At 44.9% G+C, this 20,405-nt stretch overlaps 2 protein-coding genes across 6 annotated transcripts; one reads left to right on the top strand and one right to left on the bottom strand.

Moving 5' to 3' along the window:
* Window positions 1-5,272: 5,272 nt before the first annotated feature.
* Window positions 5,273-15,258, bottom strand: timm23b (translocase of inner mitochondrial membrane 23 homolog b (yeast)). Of its 4 annotated transcripts, none has more exons than XR_006023311.1 (8): window positions 14,693-15,258; window positions 14,494-14,552; window positions 12,381-12,474; window positions 12,017-12,101; window positions 10,850-10,908; window positions 10,446-10,556; window positions 5,837-6,984; window positions 5,273-5,785 (listed from the first exon to the last, which is right to left on the bottom strand). XR_006023311.1 is itself a non-coding variant. In XM_042065718.1 (8 exons), the coding sequence occupies exons 2-8, from the start codon at window positions 14,796-14,798 to the stop codon at window positions 6,869-6,871; spliced, it is 630 nt and encodes a 209-aa protein (XP_041921652.1). In that variant the 5' UTR covers window positions 14,799-15,018; window positions 15,164-15,254; the 3' UTR covers window positions 5,273-6,868. The 4 variants fall into 4 exon arrangements, 1 of the variants encoding a protein (XP_041921652.1); XR_006023312.1 differs by having other exon boundaries at window positions 5,273-5,620; XR_006023313.1 differs by having other exon boundaries at window positions 5,273-5,620; window positions 5,927-6,984.
* A 260-nt stretch (window positions 15,259-15,518) lies between these two features.
* LOC121685270 (zinc finger protein 501) lies at window positions 15,519-19,208 on the top strand. Of its 2 annotated transcripts, none has more exons than XM_042065711.1 (2): window positions 15,519-15,757; window positions 17,405-19,208. In XM_042065711.1, exon 2 carries the CDS (start codon window positions 17,518-17,520, stop codon window positions 19,096-19,098), a length of 1,581 nt encoding a protein of 526 aa, XP_041921645.1. In that variant the 5' UTR covers window positions 15,519-15,757; window positions 17,405-17,517; the 3' UTR covers window positions 19,099-19,208. The 2 variants fall into 2 exon arrangements, with proteins under 2 accessions (XP_041921645.1, XP_041921646.1); XM_042065712.1 differs by lacking the exon at window positions 15,519-15,757 and adding an exon at window positions 16,666-16,877.
* The last annotated feature ends 1,197 nt before the right edge of the window (window positions 19,209-20,405 follow it).

The following is a 20,405-nucleotide window of genomic DNA, read 5'->3' as shown; positions in this document are numbered from 1 at the left end:
TCAAGGCTCACATTGCATCCCAATTTGTTCAACAAAGAAACACCTTTTTTTGCCTTTACTTTGTTCATGGCAATGCAGTAAAAAGTTGAGAATCATCATGAGTGCATACACCATAGTCACACATGCTAACAGGCAAACTTGGGTCAAGTCAGGTCAGATCAGTTCGTGTCACAGATATGGAGCGCAGAATGGTCATTTTTCATCGCTAAATAAAAAATGGCATTTATTTCCGTAAATCACACACCATATATTTCTGTAAATGGCTCAGCCCCAGAGTATCCCTCCAACATGGCAATTATATTGCCCGTTTCAGGACAGCCTGCCCTACACACACATGAAATGCATGTAGAGCTATGAGCTTGCTGTGGTGAGATACAGGTCAAAATATAAGATTTTTTATAATATGATTTTTATATTTTAATTCTTTAAAAATCAAAATGCTAGTACTAATACATGAAATGATGGCAGATCTGGATAGCCTAGACTCTGCTGAAAAAAACAATATATAATATGTGTGTGTGGCACTTACAATGACCAGAATAAATCCTTATGAATAAAGGTAGTGAAAATGCCCTAAAAACAGCTTAGGGTTCTAAGGGTTAATATTGGTGCACATCTCCTCAGAGCCTTCACACCTGCAAAGTTGCGTGAATGGTAAGTTGTTACTCTTGCAAGAACACCTTCTACTTCATTGGCTGGCAAGACAACAACACTTCACAAGTTCCACAACAGCCTCTGGTGCTGGTGGAAGTTTTGACAGAACCCATCAACAATTTGTCTCCATCCCAGTGATAGTGAGTCAACAATCTTTGAAGCAGGCACTGCAGCTTGTGCCCAAACATTTGCTTGCCTGTGTGCTCTCAACACAGCTCAATTTCAATTTAATTTCACTTATAGAGCGTCAAAACATTACACATGTCTCATGGCGCTTTACAGAGTGTTAAAACATTCAGAGAGAGCCCATGAGTAACAGGGGCGAGGAAAAACTCCCAAGAATTGGAGAAACATGTAGGAAGAAACCTCGAGCAGATCCACGACTCAAGGGCCTGACCCATCTGCCTGGGGTCAGTTACAGGACAGTGAGGTCTATATACAGAGAATAGAACATGGTATTTAGAGCCACCTGAGGTATATGTTACAAAGTGGTTAGATGGTTACATAACCAGTATGATAATGCATGAATCCTATTTAGTGTTAAGTTCAAATAGTCCAGTGTAGGGGATGAATTGTCCATAAGGATTAGGAGTTGTCATCGGGCAAGTAGTGGGTCGCTAGGGTACGTCAAGATTTCTAGGCTGAGATGTATCTTTTGTCGACGTTCTCCAGTGCTCATGATAATGAGACTGTCTTTGTTGATGTCTGGTACCCTGCGAAGGGGAAGCACCAAGACATCTGTGTGACATGTAGATATATGGGGTTTTGTTAAAATGACTTACTGCTACTGCCACCTTTGTGTGTGTGAACTGTGACTGGCAGTTTACATAGTTCAACAGCTTTATGAGCAAGGTAGAGGACGAGATTGGCTTTGGTTTCCTTCGATCCCAGGAAAGCTTTAAAGTCTTTGATTGGTGTGGTCTTGTATTTTTTTTATCCCTTATCATGTGCTTTTCCCATTGTATGGACCTGTCTCGTCCTGTCTTTCATGGAGTTTGTGATGGTATAGCTGTTAAATAATAAGTATATGTCATTGTAGCCTCGTGCCTTACTTTCAACATTTTCAAAGAAGCATTCTGCCAGATCTTGGCAACAGTTTGTCACTTTTCCTGACAACCATCTCCTGCACAACAGCCATGCCATCTATTAAGATGCTATCCAATGTGTGTGTTAATTGCACTGAGCTACTCTCTGTAGATTGTTCAGAGGATGCTGTTTCTGAAACCAGTCACAATTCATGGATGAAGGCAGGCTTAGCTGTAGTGGGCAGCATTAGGCTTGCATATATTCAACAAATTCATATGTTCCCACAGTTTCCGGCATGTCCTGTTAAAGGAGAATTCCGGTGTGATATTGACCTAAAGTGTATCGAAACATGATACCGAGTGTGAACGTATGTCTCATAGCCCATCTCGACTTGTCCCCTGCACTCCAAAATCTGGCGCTAGTTAGCCGATGCTACCAACAACTTTTTCAGTAGTGGTGCAAGAATGAACAGGTATGATAAGGGATCAGATTCCAAAAATAATTCAGTGGAAATGCATGGATTCCAGTTTCTTCCAGTAGCAGCAACTGGAATCCATGCATTTCCACTGAATTATTTTTGGAATCTGATCCCTTATCATAGCTGTTCATTCTTACTCGTTGCTCGACTTATCGTGACTAAATTCAAGATGGCTGCAAACGCTAAACTTCGTGAAGATACTGTCTGTATAAATCGTCTTGTAAGTAAACTACCAGTGCTTTTTCAAAGTTCTCAATGTCTCGTTTTAAATGTCAGGGCCCTCGGAAGTCTACCAATGAAGTGTGGAGATACATTGAGCCTCGTAAATGGGTGTAAAACAGTGATTTATTTGCATGGCTAGCCCGATGCCGAAGCACCACTATTGAAAAAGATGTTGGTAGCATCGGCTAACTAGCGCCAGATTTTGGAGTGCAGGGGACAAGCCGAGATGGGCTATGAGACATACGTTCACACTCGGTATCATGTTTCGATACACTTTAGGTCAATATCACACCGGAATTCTCCTTTAACAGAATTATTGAAGACCAAAGAGCTGATTGTGGACTTCAGGAAGTCAGCTAGCACACACCCCCATTCTCATCAATGGGACTGAAGTGGAGTGTATCACCAGCTTCAGATTTCTGGGTGTCCACATCTCTGAGGACCTCTCTTGGACCCTCAACACCTCTACCCTGATCAAGAAGGCTTACCAGCGTCTCTTCTATCTGAGGAGGCTAAAGAAGGTCCACCGGCCTCCTCAGATCCTGGTGAACTTCTACCCCTGCACCATCAAGCGTATCCTTACTAGCTGTGTCACAGTTTGGTTTGCCAACTGCTCTGGCCACAACCGAAAAGCACTGCAGAGGGTGGTGAAAACTGCCCAATGCATCTCCATTTCCTCACTCCCCTCCATTGAGGCCATCCAGGGCAAGCGATGCTTGCATAAGGCGCACAGCAGGTTCAGAGGAAACTTCTTTCCTGCAGCTGAACTCTAACTCTCCATCTCAGTGACAACCAACCAACTAACCCCCCCCCACCCCCGTCCAATGCCTTGTCCAACCTTGACAGGGACAACAAGGATGCAGACTCCCGCCCCCCCCAATGTATGTTGTTCATACATTCACATTACATAGCCATATTTATTCTTATGAGGTAACTGCTAATACACTCTACATATTTATATTACTCTAAACTTCTCTACCTTATATACTGTAAATCAACTGTATACTACTGTCTACACTGCACTATATTTCTTGACCTGTCTATGCACCACCTGTTTATACTTTGTATATCACATTGCACTTTTCTCCTTTTTTGCACTTCTGGTTAGACGCAAACCACATTTCATTGTCTTCATGCTTGTACTCTGCAATGACAATAACGTTGAATCTAATCTAATCTAATCTAATCTATTGTGGTGAGTGCAGAACATTACTTTAATTCAAATGATTATTGGGTTATGTGAAGGAAACTTTTAATCAGTCAATGTGTTTTTCCGGGTATACCAATAAATAGCACCCTGGAGATCCAGAGTTCTCGCGAGAGCACAATGGAATTGTCTCTGTGAGACACTCTGGCAAAGAGCAATGATGCACGTTACTTTTACCCCAACATTCCGGGGAACCAGCTAAACTGATGAAGACAGCGCTGCAACGTTGGAGGACAGTACACATTGGTCGTAGTGTTATCCAATTGCATCGAAGTCCGAAATCATTCAGAGTAAACATGGTCTAGTGTTATCCAATTGCGTGCAGTAAGATTTTTAAATGCATGCTTGTTGCTGCCCCTCGAGTTGGGCCATTACACTGCTCTTGGCCAGACCCTTAACCTTTCTAGATTATCAGGGTCTGGAATTTCCAGGCTAAATAAATAGCATAATGGTGGTTACACCCATCACTGGTTGATAATCATGACATCTCATGTCACCCATGGTCATATTTATTGCCTAAGTCATTAAATTTTATTAGAAAATGTATGTATATAATGATAATACCTAACATATATCCATTTAAAATGTTTAAAAAGGCGATTATTTGCAACATCTTGGACTGTGCAGTCCGGGAAAAAATTGGAAACAGGTAGTTTTGCAAACTATAGGGTCTGAAGAAGTAAAAAAACATAATTTGCAAAAATCTATATGAAATGTTCCAAACACCTTTTTTTGCACATATCGCCCTGCACTACAACTGCAGTTTTACTAAGTTTTGTTTTGTTTGGTTGTTTTTGCTGGTGTTTGTGGCACAAGATTGCAACTGCTGACTCAAGTGTTTAGCTTCTCTGCTGAACAAGGACACTCTGTTCTTTGCTCTCATAGTTGTGTTTCTTCTGTGAGTGAGCTGTGTGTTTCTCGATTCACTAGTTGTGTTTCTTCTGTGAGTGAGCTGTGTGTTTCTCTGATTCGCTAGTTGTGTTTCTTCTGTGAATGAGCTGTGTTTCTCAATTCATAGTTGTGTTTCTTCTGTGAGTGAGCTGTGTGTTTCTCGATTCACTAGTTGTGTTTCTCCGATTCGCTAGTTGTGCGTTTCTTCTGTGAGTGAGCTGTGTGTTTCTCAAGTCGATAGTTGTGTTTCTTCTGTGAGTGAGCTGTGTGTTTCTTCTGTGAGTGAGCTGTGTGTTTCTTCTGTGAGTGAGCTGTGTTTCTCTGATGCTCTACTGGTGCCTCTCTCTCTCCCTCTCTACTCCATTGGTTAGACGGGTTGACTTGCCAGTCCTACCTGGCACCAGCCCTTGTGTCTGTTGGCACTGCCAGTTCCTGCTGATCTGGGTCACTTAGGACATGCCCTCAGGCTACTGTGCTCCAGGTGATAACTCAGGACATGCCCTCAGAATACTGTGCTCCAGGTGATAACTCAGGACATGCCCTCAGAATACTGTGCTCCAGGTGAAGACCTTTTATGGTTTTTTATTTCATTATGGCTTTGTTACTGCCCAGTGGTGTACTGATCTTAACACTCAGCAAGATTTGTGTTTTATCATTTATGATGATGATCCTCAATCTGCACTTTCCACATTTATGGTGTCAATCTCCTGCAGTCATGTCCGGATCAAATGGGAGTCAATGAGGAAAACAAACAAGCAGCCGAGAGATAAACTGCACACTCACGACATCCAATGTGCGGACAGCATGTTTGTTTTTAATAGTCACGTCAGTCATGTGCTGGAGCAGCGTCAGTCATGTGCTGGAACAGCACAGAAACATCCAGCTGCAGAGCACGACGAGAACACAAAAACAGATGATGCAGACAACAGAATCACGCTTGGTCCAAACAACTTGGTCCAATACTAAAACACTGCTTAAAGCATACTCAAACACTGCTTAAAGCATACTCAAACACTGCTTAAAGTACACTAAAAACACTGCTTAAAGCATACTCAAACACTGCTTAAAGTACACTAAAAACACTGCTTAAAGCATACTCAAAACACTGCTTAAAGTACACTAAAAACACTGCTTAAAGCATACTCAAAACACTGCTTAAAGCATACATACTCAAACACTGCTTAAAGTATACTCAAACACTGCTTAAAGCATACTCAAACACTGATTAAAGCATACTCAAACACTGATTAAAGCATACATACTCAAAACACTGCTTAAAGCATACTCAAAACACTGATTAAAGCATACTCAAAACACTGCTTAAAGCATACATACTCAAAACACTGCTTAAAGCATACTCAAAACACTGCCTAAAGCATACTCAAACACTGCTTAAAGCACACTCAAACACTGCTTAAAGCATACTCAAAACACTGCTTAAAGCATACTCAAAACACTGCCTAAAGCATACTCAAACACTGATTAAAGTATACTCAAAACACTGATTAAAGCATACTCAAAACAAAACACTGCTTAAAGCATACTCAAACACTGCTTAAAGCATACTCAAAACACCGATTAAAGCACACTCAAACACTGCTTAAAGCATACTCAAACATTGCTTAAAGCATACTCAAAACACTGCTTAAACCATACTAAAAAACACTGCTTAAAGTATACTCAAAACACTGCTTAAAGCATACTCAAAGATCAAAACAGTGCTTATAGAATTTTAAAAATACTTATTAAAGCATGCTCAAAGATCAAAACCATGTTACAAGGATACATTTTCATTTCAGTAGCCAGAGATCAGGGACAAATCCAGGCCTCCTGTTCTGGAGTTAGTGCACTTAGACATTTATAAATCACATACCTTACCTCTTACAGAGGACCTTCATTTATGAAATGAATAGAAATAAGCCAAAGCTTTATTTATCTCTCCTATCAGAGAAAGCAGCAAAATGACAGGGGAGCAGAACTTAAGACTGTCACTCAAATACACGCACACACAACTGCATCAGGGCTTTACCTTGTGCTTGTTGGCCCTGAGAACTTGAAGTCCTGCTGTCAGAGACACACACGCAATGCACAGCTATTTAATCTACAGGTCTGTGTGACCCGTACTTTTGGGTGCTAGCATCACTGATGACCAGATGGATTCCCATTGGTAGGTGAGAGGCGCTTGTGGAGTTGGCTTATCGATGAGTGCAAAGAAGAATCAGATTAATGCATGATGACGAGCTGACCAATCAGATTAATGTATGATAGCGAGCTGACCAATCAGATTAATGTATGATAGCAAGCTGACCAATCAGATTAATGCATGAAGGCGAGCAGCGTTGCATCTGGAGGCATCTCGGCGGTCCTCCAGTATCCCAGCATGCTCGTGGTCAGTAGCGGCTGTGGGAGCTGCTGCCCTTCAGGTGGTGCCAGTTGTTGTAGAGCGCGTAGCCCCCCGTCAGAGCCAGACCCACCAGCCCCCCACGTACCGCAGTCCTTATGCCACCTGTGGACAACACACACACACACACACACACACACACGTCAGAGCCAGACCCACCAACCCCCCACACTCCTTATGCCACCTGTGGACAACACACACTGGGGTCACACACACACATATAATTTAGTGCATTTTGTTCTGACTTTTAATAGCATTACAATACAATCTGTGTGAAATATTACTGTCAGGTGGGACAAAAACACATATGAGACCCTGCAGAATATCCACGATAAACAAACATACGGGTTATAATGTCGTCACGTTTTTTGCATAATTCGATAGTATACTATACAGTCTACACTTTCATCTTGTGAACATTTCACAGAAAAACATACGTTTTGACTGTTAAACCCTGACTTTATTTAGGTGAAGATTCAACACATTAGCGTGACAATTTATTTAAAAAGGTGATTAGCGGTATCTCCTCTTCTGGCGTATCATGGCAACTTTGGATGCGGTTATCTCAGCGATACTTTTTGCAATACCCTCGCGATATACATATCGTTGGAAAGCTTAGTTTATGACCGTTCATGTGAGCACAATAACTTAATTTTGTAAATTTTACCAAAGCGACTGGTTTCGCCCTGCAGGGTCACATATTGTTGTCAGGTGACAAAAACACATATTGCTGTCAGGTGACAAAATCACATATTGCTGTCAGGTGACAAAAACACATATTTCTAAATGCAACAGTAGACACAGAGCTAAATGATGTCATCTTGTGTTCATGATCTCCACAGCCCCATTACAGGGGTTGTTAACGCTAACTATCCAGCTATCATGAATATCGCTTATGGAGTCTCCCTGTTTTAAACACACACACACACACACACATAGACACAGACAGACATAGACACAGACACACACACACACACACACACACACACATAGACGCACAGACACAGACAGACATAGACACACACACACATAGACACACAGACACAGACAGACATAGACACAGACACACAGACACACACACACCTCACAGGCTCCTCAGAATATCAGCTGAGCATGGAGGAGGTGGCTGTGTGTGTGTGTGTGTGTGTGGAGGGTGCCAGGCATGCGTGAGGGGGTGTGGGGAGAGGACTGGGGCTGATAACGGTTCCTGTGTAGCGCAACTCTGACCCACACCCAACACTGGCCCTGATAAAGACCACCATGAGCTCGCTCACACACACTCACACACACACACACACACAAACACATATCTTTAATAGTGAGTGGCATGAGTGACTTCTGCATGTAGCTGGGCCTGGGTTGTGTGTGTGTGTGTTGTGTGTGTGTGTGTGAGCTCTGGGCTGCACGTGATGTTGGGTCTGCTGTTGACACAGCTGCGCTGCACTGATCCATATACCAAGAACCCCAACAGACTTTGGACTGTTTATGTGTGTGTGTGTTTATGTGTGCATCTGACTGAGAGGGTGTGCATATGTGTGCGTGTGTGTGTGTGTGTGTGTGTGCATATGCATATGTGTGTGTGTGTTTGTGTGTGTGTGTGTGTGTATATGCATATGTGCGTGCGTGTGTGTGTGTGCATATGCATATGTGTGTGTGCGTGTGCGTGCATATGCATATGTGCGTGTGTGTATTTAGTGTGTGTGCAGGAAGGAAAGATAATATTATATTGACTACAGGATGCAGTGCTATGGCTGGTGGGCTAAAGGTTACTGCCAATCAAATGGCAGGAGGGCAGCAGGGGGTAGAACAGGGCCTTGGGAGGGCACATGAGTGGAGGGGGGCAGGAGGGGGGTAGAACAGGGCCTTGGGAGGGCACATGAGTGGTAATGTGAGGCTGTACTGAGGCTCTGTTGCCCTGACAAGACAAGGGTCAACAGGTTCACTCCAGAAGTAGCTACACACACACACAGGCTCTTAGGCAGAATGTAAAGACCTCTGAGAGAACATGCATGCGAGTGAGTGTGTCTGCATGTCTTTGTGTGTGTGTGTGTGTGGCAGGGGATGCTCTCCTGGTCTCTAATAACTTCCCCTCTTGGAAGCTATTTGCCGTAAACACAACTCCCCACACACACACACACACACACACACACAGACACACAGACACACAGACAGACACACACAGACAGACACACACAGACAGACACACACACACACAGGGTCTGTGCCACGCGTGGGGCGGCTCTGTTTCAGTGCAGCTATCTGGGCTGGTGGCATGAGCCATGCTGTGTTATGTGTGTTAAACTGAGCACTCAGCAGAGCGCCTCATCTCCATGCTTTCCCTTCCTCTCTTCCTCTTTCTCTGCTTTCTCTTCCTCTTCCTCTCTTCCTCTCTTTTCTGCTGCAGCATGCTTCCTCCAGCAGTGCGGCCAGGAAGTTCATTCTGTTGGGCTCAGCTTTCTGATAGGACCCAGATACTGCCGCATCATCCTACACCGGACCCGATACAGTAGCCCTACTCAACATCACAAGTGCACCTGATAGTTTGGTTCTTACTGGGGCTTTTACTGCCTGAAATATCCGATTTTGTTAACCACGCTCGGAGTTTAGTGCTGGGCTAATGGGTGCCTATTTCCAACCTTTCTCACGGCACATCAACGGTTAGACAGAGAATTCTTGTCGTAAGCCTTACAACACTGTTTACAGCTCTTTGAGTCACGGTAAAATGTCATTTTTGGTACATAGCTAATTTAGATACACTTATGGTGTGGGTGCTTTCGTTTCTTAAGGAATCCGCCGTCTTGGTTTGTATAGAAAGCACATCCCTTAGGTGTAAACGTGTCGATAGATAGAAGCGCACATCCCTTAGGTGTAGGGCCTATTGTGGTTCAGCCACCGGGCACTTCAAGAGTCTGCTGTCATTATCAGAAACGTTCCTTTGACGCTATCTAGTAAAGGGGACAGACAGGGTTGTTAGATATTTGGCTTTTTCCTCGACTGGCAGCCTGACCATTTAAATCAAATGCATAGCCTAATCATGTCAATGTTGCAAGAAAGCAAACTAGTCATAGACATTTATTTCGTTTTAAATCAAGGGGAGACATAGGTTATGATCCCAAAGCTGTGTTGTCATGGACTACAGGTAGGAACTACAGCCTGTGTGTTTTAAATAGTTTTTATAGCCTACATGACACAGTGAGAGGGCTAATCATTGGATTTAAGTCATTGCTACGGATCTGCTAAAATGTATTGTCATAGTCAGTTATCTTGCCAACCCACAAATAATGCAAGTAATAGTAACCATTTACTTTTTTCTTTTATGTACCACAAAGCCTGGTATAATACAGCCTAAATCATGTAGGCATTAAGTCAAGTATCCGTAGCTTAATCCAAGGTAGTCATTTTATTTGTAGTCTTCTAGAAATGCAAACCGACATGGACGCGCGAGAGCGCTCGTGCCCAACACTACACTCGTGCATGAGCTGTCATCTACCAATCAACATGTAAAAACTGGTGCCGGAAGTTGCAACCATGTGAAACTTGTAGGGATGAAGGATGGCCATTCTCACCTGGTGATTTGTAGAGCACACCTGTCATCGTCCCGGCAACCACAGTGTTGACATCATCCTCAGCTCCTCTGGCTTTCTCAATGACCACTCCAAATACACTGTACAACAAGGCTACACAAACAAACACAGACAGACACACACACACACACACACACACACAATAAAAACATTGGAAAATTACAGAATTACTTATCTGAGTTACTTACTGAATTATTCAACTACTCACACAAACAGATATGCACACATACACACACACACGGTGTAAGTCGGAAGAAGGTGTTCTTACCCACACACACACACACACACACACACGCACACACACACACAGGGTGTAAGTCGGAGGAAGGTGTTCTTACCCACACACACACACACACAGGGTGTAAGTCGGAGGAAGGTGTTCTTACCCACAGAGCCCAGTGTGTTGGCCCAGGTGGCCCCCTGGCGGGTCACCAGGTTCAGGATCCTGGCAAACACACACACACACACACACACACACACACACAAACACACACCTCATAAGTCCACCAACATGGTAGTTCACCCAAGTTTCAGAAACTAGTTTTAGTGAGAACTACTTTACACGTTTTGAGCACGCAAGCGCGTGTGTGTCTGTGTGCGTGTGTGCGTGCGTGCGTGTGTGTTTGGTGTGTGTTTGGTGTGTGTGTGGTGTGTGTGTGTGCGTGCGTGCGTGTGTGGTGTGTGGTGTGTGTGTGTGTGTGTGTGTGTGCGTGTCCATCTGCTGCAGCTTCTAAGAGGCTCAGGTGAGGTCCCGCTGAGCAGACACAGCTTGAGCTCATCACCCCAGTGACCAGGGTTGCATCCCAATAGTCAGGGCAACAGGGCAAATGGGGCACTGCCCCCTCCCGTGTTGACATGGCCAGTGTTTGACCAGCAGGTCAGACTAACATTGATACAGGTGAGCCCAGAAACAAGTCTGGCTACAGCCAAACGCACAGGTCAACACCTGCACCTGTCCTCATGTTGTCACATAGAAAACCCCTTCACTTACTTCATCAGTGACCTCATCCTTCATCCCTACAAGTTTATCTACGGTTATTCAAATCTAGAACTAAACCCTGACCAAATATGTACATAAGTGACACAATGAGATCTTCTGCAGAAACCCTGTGTTGTTAGATATATTACTATTTACATGTGAACAACCTAAATAACTTCAAATGTAAACGTCACAGCCTTTTCTTGTTCAATTGAAATCTGTTAGCTAGTACATGCCATGTTTCCACTGTTTGTGATGGCAACTTCCACTCACTAGATTGCAAAGCATTTGGTTGCTTGAAACCGTAAACCATATTTGTGTGGCAGAGTTTGAGTCTTCAGAGAGGGCAGGACTGATGCAATCCTTCAGAGAGGCCGGCCGACAGTGGGGACTGCAACCATGAGGTCACTCTGCCACCTTGTGGTCAAACTGAGTCATACAACAACACTACTCGCTCACAAACCCCTCGACTTGCTTAAACAGCCATGTTGTGTATTGTCCACTGATGTGAAACAGATATGTGATATAATTATATTTACAAACACAGACACACACACAACTTTTGGAAACTCACTGCACGTTCCGTGGCTTGGACCATGACATGTCTTTGGTCTCCGCCAACCCCATACAGAGCCCGTTAAGTGCTCCAAACACAGCACCTGTGACACACACACACACACACACACACACACACAAAAAGGTTCCAAACCAGTGCCTATAGAATTTCACAATAAATACAGGGCATATGGAAAGTATTCACAGTGCTTCACTTTTTCCACATTTTGTTATGTTACAGACTCATCTTAAAATGAATTCAATTATTTATTTTTCCTCACAGTGTTTTGTAAATGTATAAAAAATTCCCTTCAGGTTTCTGACAGAGTGCTTTGGCTCTTTGCCTGCAGGCGTAGATGAAGTCCAAAGGGCCATCTCCGTACCTGAGATGCAGCAGCTCCCGATGGTGAAGAAGGCCAGCTCAAAGCGCCCTCTCGTCTTGTTGGCACCCGTGGGCAGAATGAACTCGTCAGTGTCCTGCAGGACAAGGGGCAAAAGATAAGGGTCCACTCTGGAACCACACTGGCTCTGAGGGCTGGCCATGCAGCTGCCATGGCAACTCTGTCCATCAATCAGTCTGTAGCATGGATGTCAGTATACTATATACTACACTTCAATTACACTATATACAGTACAGGCTGGCATACTATATACTACACTTCAATTACACTATATACAGTACAGGCCGGCATACTATATACTACACTTCAATTACACTATATACAGTACAGGCCAGCATACTATATACTACACTTCAATTACACTGTATACAGTACAGGCCAGCATACTATATACTACACTTCAATTACACTATATACAGTACAGGCCAGCATACTATATACTACACTTCAATTACACTATATACAGTACAGGCCAGCATACTATATACTACACTCCTGCGGAAACTCAGGCGAGCAAGTGCAAGCCATCATGACCACATTCTACCGAGGCACCATTGAGAGCATTCTCTCCAGCTGTATCGCTGTGTGGGGCGGAAGCTGCACTGAATACAACAGGAAAGCCCTGCAGCGCATAGTGAACACAGCTGGAAGGATTATTGGTGCTTCACTCCCCTCCCTGAAGGACATTTACACCACCCACCTCACCCGCAAGGCGACCAAAATTGTGAGTGATGCAAGTCACCCCGCTCACAATCTGTTTGATCTACTGCCCTCTGGGAAGAGGTACAGAAGCCTGCGCTCCCGCACTACCAGACTCACCAACAGCTTCATACACCAAGCTGTAAGGATGCTGAACTCTCTCCCTCCTCTCCCCCCTCCACCCTCAGCTACATAACATCCTGGACATTGGACCCACAATGGCCGCCTGCACTACTCCACTTGCACACTTGTACACTTTACAACTTGGTGTTGTTGTCCTGAAAACACAACACTTCTGCTGCTCTTACATAACTTGCACCACTATGCCACTTTCTTTCTTACTTAGGTCAAACAGAACTACCCAAGCCTTTTATTGGCCTGACTTTGCACTAGTATTTTATTGACTGTCTATGCACAATTTCAACCAAATTTTGCTGCTCTTATTTTTTCATTATTATATGTGCCCTCTTATTTACTTATTTACTTACTTTTTTGTTTACTTGAATGTTATGTTTGTCTGTGGACCTAAATTGGTAAAATATGTCTTGTCTTCACCGTGGGATAGTGAGAAACGTAATTTCGATCTCTTTGTATGTCTGGAACATGTGAAGAAATTGACAATAAAGCTGACTTTGACTTTGACTTTGACTTTGACTTCAATTACACTATATACAGTACAGGCATGGACGTCAGTATACTATATACTACACTTCAATTACACTATATACAGTACAGGAATGGACGTCAGTATACTATATACTACACTTCAATTACACGATATACAGTACAGGCCAAAGGTTTGGACACACCTTCTCATTTCAATGCGTTTTCTTTATTTTCATGACTATTTACATTGTAGATTCTCACTGAAGGCATCAAAACTATGAATGAATGCAAAGTTATTTGGCCCACAGATGAATATTTGTCAAGTTATGGCTTGCTGAATATGATATTCAATTTTTTAAAACAAATAGCAACTTTGAAGAAACTATAATATAAGACATGTTTTCAGTTATTTCACACTTTTTTGTTAAGTACATAATTCCACATGTGTTCATTAATAGTTTTGATGAATCTACAATGTAAATAGTCATGAAAATAAACACTGCTACAGTTCAAATACACAATATATATATTACAGCACAAAACTGCTACAGTTCAAATACACAATATATATATTACAGCACAAAACTGCTACAGTTCAAATACACAATATATATATTACAGCACAAAACTGCTACAGTTCAAATACACAATATATACTGCTACTTCCCTTGAAGTACAAACCAATTACACTATACACGTTTTGTTACTTCCCTTACAGTACAAAACTGCCACACTTCAAATTAGCACAGTGTGTCCATGTCAGAATAGGTGTCTGTTTACAGAAACTTACCTGTAAAAGGTATCTTGGATCTACGTTCAGGTATGGCGACAGGGGACTCATGCCAGTCACTGGAAGGGCACCAAATGAATCAACACAGGTATAAAAATAAACACTTATGACCATTGTTATCATTACAAACAGTTGTAACTATTAAAGCACATATTTCTTATTAGTTCTATACTCGAATATGAAGTCCATAAAGTCTCACATGGAACACCAGCTAGATCCGTGTTGGAGTACCCAGGTGTGGTCCCCCGGAGAAGTCCGGTGAGACCGCTTTTGGACTCTCCTGATGATGATGTGTTGTCGTCCATGCTGGTTATGTTCTGAATGGGTAGTTGATTAGCTAACGACTAGCACTCCGCTGCTCTAACTTAGCACTGTTCCAATTACCAGCTCAGTGACTATTATTAGTGTCAGCCAACCACTTAAGATAAATCTATTCCGGTTACTTAAAGCTTGGCTATCAGGATAGCAAGGTCAGAATGAAACAATCTGACCGCTCGTCCCTTTCCAGCAAGTGAAGTTTATTAACTGTGAAGATAAAAAAAGATATGCTAAATCAGTTAACGATAACGCTTATAGCCACGGAGTAACTTAGGTTGCAAGATAAAATGCAGATATTACAGAGAACGGCATGCATTATATACTAATATGTGGCACAATATTGCATCTATACCCTCATACAGTATAACGTTATGGAAAAGCTATGTTGACACAGCCAGACGTCCACCTGACATGTTTAGGCTAGCGTTAATGTGTTTTGGACATGTCTGACTGCCGTAAAGCAGTTGCAACATTAAACCAAACGCCGTCAAATCTGACTGGCGCGGTGCGATTCGTGCATTTAAATAACACACACATTCTCACCACAGATGTCGGCCATTTCAATGTATATTATATGGTATGTCCACTAAGGTATATACAGTTAAACAAATACGTTTTTTGCTCATTTTATTTTCAGGTTACAGAGCATTTGCGGCAGCTTTTGCGACAGCACGCGCATGCTTCTTTTACATTTGGCGTAATGCCCAATGACAAAGCAGCGCGAGCTGGCGTTGGAGATCTTTACGCCATACGGAAAAACTGCTGGCTGTTCAGGCCTCTGGGCCGATTGGTTTTTCTGCGTTTTAAAATCAGCGGAGAAACACTAGGGCCGCAAAGAATTGATATTCGCGAAGACATCGGTTATGATCTGGCAGAGGTGCGGCAAAACCGAAACGACATAGATTTCTTCGAGGGCCAAGACAACAAATTTAAGGGCAGAACCACGGTAATTACATCGAATTTGTGGATTATAGATCTCAAAGTGCCAAATGTCGTGAAATCGCTCAACATTTTACAGTAATCTTCCAAGCATCTTGTCAGTTTCTCCGAGGGGAATTGTTAACTAGATGCCACAGCGTTCGGTCCCCGAATTCGTGATGAGTGTATTCATCCCAGCACGCTGACTTGATGGAGAAACATTTACCTTTCACAACACTTAAATGTTCAATTTGTGTTCAATATATTTATAATATATGCTGAATCGAGCCGAATGAAGTCCATATTCCTAGTCGGTTGCATTTCCTTGTTATCCTGCGGGTGTAACAAAGAACCTTCATGCCAAATTTAACTACAAGAATGCCGTCATTTGTTGCAGACCGTTTCTCACAACCCAGTCAGCGTCAGCAATAAGCTAACCGAATGGTTAGATTGTTGAATTGACGTGTTGTGAACGCCGGTTCATGAAATAGACCATCCATTAATGGCTCTTTATCATCTCTGCTTATCATTTAGTTGCATATAGACGAGTCGGAATGTTGGAAGTTTTGCGTGTAATGAATTTGGCGGTTGACTCGCACTGGCGTGTCGTTGAGGATTGACGGATGAGTGCATTGTGGTAGGCTACATTGTCAGTGTGTGATGATGGGCGCAAATTTATGGCGGGCCGATTGAATTGAGGCCCTATTATATCTCGCCAACCAGCTTATGACGAGTGTCTCTTCCGTTTTTTGCCGCGACAAGGTCAGAGTCTTTCCTCCAAGACTAGATACCTCGTCAATCATATTATCATATCAATGCATTTGATATAATTCCTTAGATGCCGCGTTGTTTTTCTCTAATGTAAGCAGTTTTTGACGTGGGATTTTGGTGTTCGGGCGGCCTCGGCTACAACAGCCCTTTTAATCCTTTCCCAGAATGCATTGTGGCTGTCTCGGGTCTTGCAATGTTGTATTTCCTGTTTATCGATGCATCGCTTTGTCTGATGAATTTTGGTCCTAAATACATCAGATATGTCAAATATCACGCGATTAAATACGTAGGAGGGTGGATTAATAAGAATAGCGTGTGAGATTGGTGTTACGAAGACTGCCGGGACAAGACACGGAAAGCCCGCATGCAGCCAGTTGGTACGTCGCATCATCCCGCCTATGAGGAAACTGCCGTCGTTTACCTCATACGGGAGGCTGTCTCATGAATTATTTGACTCAGGAAATTGTTGCTGTGTGGTGTATTAATAGACGATGGCCTATTAATTGTTATCAAAACGTATATTTTTCGACCCATTTAAGTTCTGAAGGAGTCGGTTGACTTGTATGCTTCATCTGAGTGGCGGTTTAATGTAGGTCATGGTGTTTTTCGTCTGCACGCCTGCGTCTGACCGGAACAAATCGAGGGACTAGAATTGTGTTTGTGAATGCCTGGCTCATGGAGTAGAAATTTATCCATAGCTACGATCATTTTGAGATATGCATTTAGGTAACCCTGGCAACATTCCCGGATGTGCGTGGGTGAGAGTGAAATCAACCGGAGATATGGACTAAAACGTTCATGTTCAAATGATCAGAACTTCATACTATAGTGAGTTGTTTCTTTAGTTAGCACATTCGTATCAATTATAACATTTTTCTTCTGCTGTTTGTCTTTCCTTCCCCAGACTATTTGTGTATTTTGGGACAATTCACTCAACTGAGGAAGACAACCCCACAGACAGACAGACACACACACACTCTCACTCAGAGGCCCAGGGGCTAGCGCTTAGCCGGCCTGATGGAGGACGCAGAGACGGAGCTGACGTCATCGGAGCCCGAGGCCCTGGGCGCGGACTTCATCACCGTGGAGCTGGACACACAGCCCATCGAGTACGTGGTCAAGTGGGCCGAGGTGGGCTCCAAGTTCACCATCTCGTGCGTGAAGAAGGACTCCGAGGAGGGCTTTGTGCCCGGCGAGCTGAAACCCGAGCCGGACGAGAGCTTCTTCGCCCACTACGAGTCCGTCTACCCAGAATGCATCGTGGAGGAGAGTGTGGAGGTGCCGCCGCCAGACGAGGAGGAGATGCTGGAGGACGGCCACAGCGACTCGGACGACCCGACCGAGCCCGGGGTCAGCCAGCTGGGCCACGATGACGACGTGGACGACGAGGTGATGCCGCCCCCCCGGTGGAGAGGAGGAGGGGGCAGGACCGGCACGCGCGCCCCCAAGGGCAGCGGCTCTCACGCCTGCCACGTCTGCGGCAAATGCTACAGCCACTCGTCCAGCCTGTCCCGCCACGTCCAGACGCACGGCCGGGGCGGAGCCAAGGCCATCATCGCCGCGGCAACCGCCGCTGCCGCAGCCGCTGCAGCCAATCAGCACAAAGAGGAGTACGGCAAGGCCGGCGAGGGCAAGAAGACGCTGGCGTGCAACGTGTGCGGCGTCCGCTGCAACGGCAAGCGCCTGCTGGCCATCCACAAGAAGAGCCACAAGGCCAAGCGGCTGCACACATGCAATCTGTGCGGGAAGCACTTCAACCACAGCTCCAGCCTGTCGCGCCACCGCCTCATCCACAAGGGCAAGGCCCGGCCCGGCACGACCAGCGCGGGCACCAAGGCCCCCCGTGGAGCCGCCATGGTGCTGCCCGAGCTCAGCATGGCGCTGCCCAGCATGGGCAAGCCCAAGAAGAAGCGCGGGGGTGGGCGGGTCAAAGGTGGCATGGCGGTCAATGTGGGCGGTGAGAAGCAGTACCAGTGCACGCAGTGCGACAAGGTCTTCAGGAACTCCACGCAGCTCTCCAAACACCAGGTGGCGCACGTGAGGCAGCTGCTCAACTCCTACACGCAGGACAGCAAAGACCCGCTGGCCAAGTCGTCCGACCTGAAGATCCGCCTCAAGCTGTGCTCGCGGGACAAGCCCAACTACTACACGCTCTGCAAGAAAAACAAGCGCTCCAAGGCGGCGGCCCGTGCCCGACTTGCAGCCGCGACAGCGGCGGCGGCAGCTGCCCAGGCCCAGTCTCGCAGCCCTGACCCCGAGCGCCCGTACGAGTGTCTCCACTGCGACAAGCGCTTCAGCAGCACGGGCAGCCTCGCCCGCCACGAAAACAGCCACGCCGGCGAGAAGCAGTACACGTGCAGCATCTGCCGCAAGAGCTTCGTGCGTCTGTCCAACCTCAAGCAGCACCAGCAGACGCACGCGTCCGGCAAGCTCTACAACTGCCTGCACTGCGGCAAGACCTTCGTCCACTCCTCCAGCTTCTCGCGGCACAAGAAGGTGCACTCGGCCGACCGCGCCGCCTCGCAGGGGGGCAAGCAGCGCCAGAGGAGCCGCCCCGTCATCGACGAGACTGCGCCCCTGGAGTCAGACTCTGAGTGAGAGGAGACCCCCCCCCCCAAACCCTCTCCTCTCCTCTCTCCTTCTCTTCTTCAGCGGAGTGTGTTTGGGTTGGACTTTTGCAACACTGCTGACAGTTGAGGAAAGGAAGACAAACAAACAAACAAAACAACTCTGTAATTGGCCAATGTTCAGTTCTTTCCCCTCATACAGACCCCCCTTGTTTGCGTATTTGTTTTATTTTATCTTCTTTTTTTTTGTTAGGTTTTGGGACTTGAGTTGGCGTTCTGTGTTTTTCAATGCATCTTGGGTACCATGTGTTTGGGCCTGAATCCTACTCTTCACCCCCACCCCCATTTTAAATTGGTCATAGCGTATCGTCTGTGTGTGTGTGTGTGTGTGTGTGTGTGTGTATATGAGTTGGCCACGTAGCCATCATTGCAAATGAGTATAGGTTTTTTTTTTTTGTAGACATTCCCTTTGTTACTTGGTTGGTTCTGGAAGGTTAATTTATGTTAATTTAAGGATTGAATTTGAATTGGACTGGCGTGTAGGGAACCCTGGTCGTGCCCGGTGAATATTATTATTGTTATTATTATTATTATTATTATTATTATCCCCAAAAATTACAACTACCAGAACTTCAAAAAAAGAAAAATGAAAATAGATGAAGCAAAGAAAAAAAAAATGTTGAGGGTGTAATGATGCGTTTATTTATTTTTGATATGTGTCTGAACGCTGCCCCTCACTGAATGAAGAACTTTTACCATTTGACCTTGAACTTTTACCATTTGACCTTGTGGCTGCCTGAGGTCACAAGCAACCGTGAAAGTGGGCCTCACTTGCGGCGCCACCCAGCAGGTCAAGGTCCGGTTCGGTCCGGTTCGGTCCGGTGTGCCGTAGCCGGGGAGCACCCCTCCCCGACGTCCACTCGTTTGTTCATAGTGTGTAGCTTCCCACGTCCAGCACCGTTCTCTGTGCGGGTCGAGCGGTCCCCTGACTTAGACCAGTTCACATCCCAGAGTTAACCCATCGGATGCTGGTTGATGTTCCACATCATATTTTGCTCTTCCATCTCTTTTTATTTTTCTCTCTGTCTGACTATCTGCATCTCTCCTATACAGTTTTTAAGCTAAAACACAAAGGTTTCTTTCCAGGACTGATCTACCATGACGCTTCTGTATCTGTTTGTGTGTCGGTTCAAGTTGAGTGTGCGGTTTCCGGTTCCGTGTCGATCGCTTGGTTGGTTTGTTAAATCGATCGCCTCCTCGTCCTCGCGTGGGGCGGAGGCTGTGCTGTGGAATAAAATTGGACCTTTGAGAACCTTCTCCTTCCTCCTCCACGTTCTT

The sequence above is a fragment of the Alosa sapidissima genome, chromosome 16 (genome assembly GCF_018492685.1).
Source record: "Alosa sapidissima isolate fAloSap1 chromosome 16, fAloSap1.pri, whole genome shotgun sequence".
NCBI classification, from domain to species: Eukaryota; Metazoa; Chordata; class Actinopteri; order Clupeiformes; family Clupeidae; genus Alosa; species Alosa sapidissima.
This window is presented reverse-complemented; position numbering and strand designations above follow the sequence as displayed.

Bases quoted from the DNA above. Each gene is read 5' to 3' on its own strand.
- LOC121685270 (XM_042065711.1), top strand. From the start codon at position 17,518: ATGGAGGACGCAGAGACGGAGCTGACGTCATCGGAGCCCGAGGCCCTG.
- timm23b (XM_042065718.1), bottom strand. From the start codon at position 14,798: ATGGACGACAACACATCATCATCAGGAGAGTCCAAAAGCGGTCTCACC. The intron at 10,557-10,849 runs GTAAGAACACCT...TTGTTTGTGTAG, and splicing joins CAACACACTGGGCTCTGTGG to CCTTGTTGTACAGTGTATTT. The intron at 6,985-10,445 runs GTGAGAATGGCC...TGTTGTCCACAG, and splicing joins TGTGCTCTACAAATCACCAG to GTGGCATAAGGACTGCGGTA.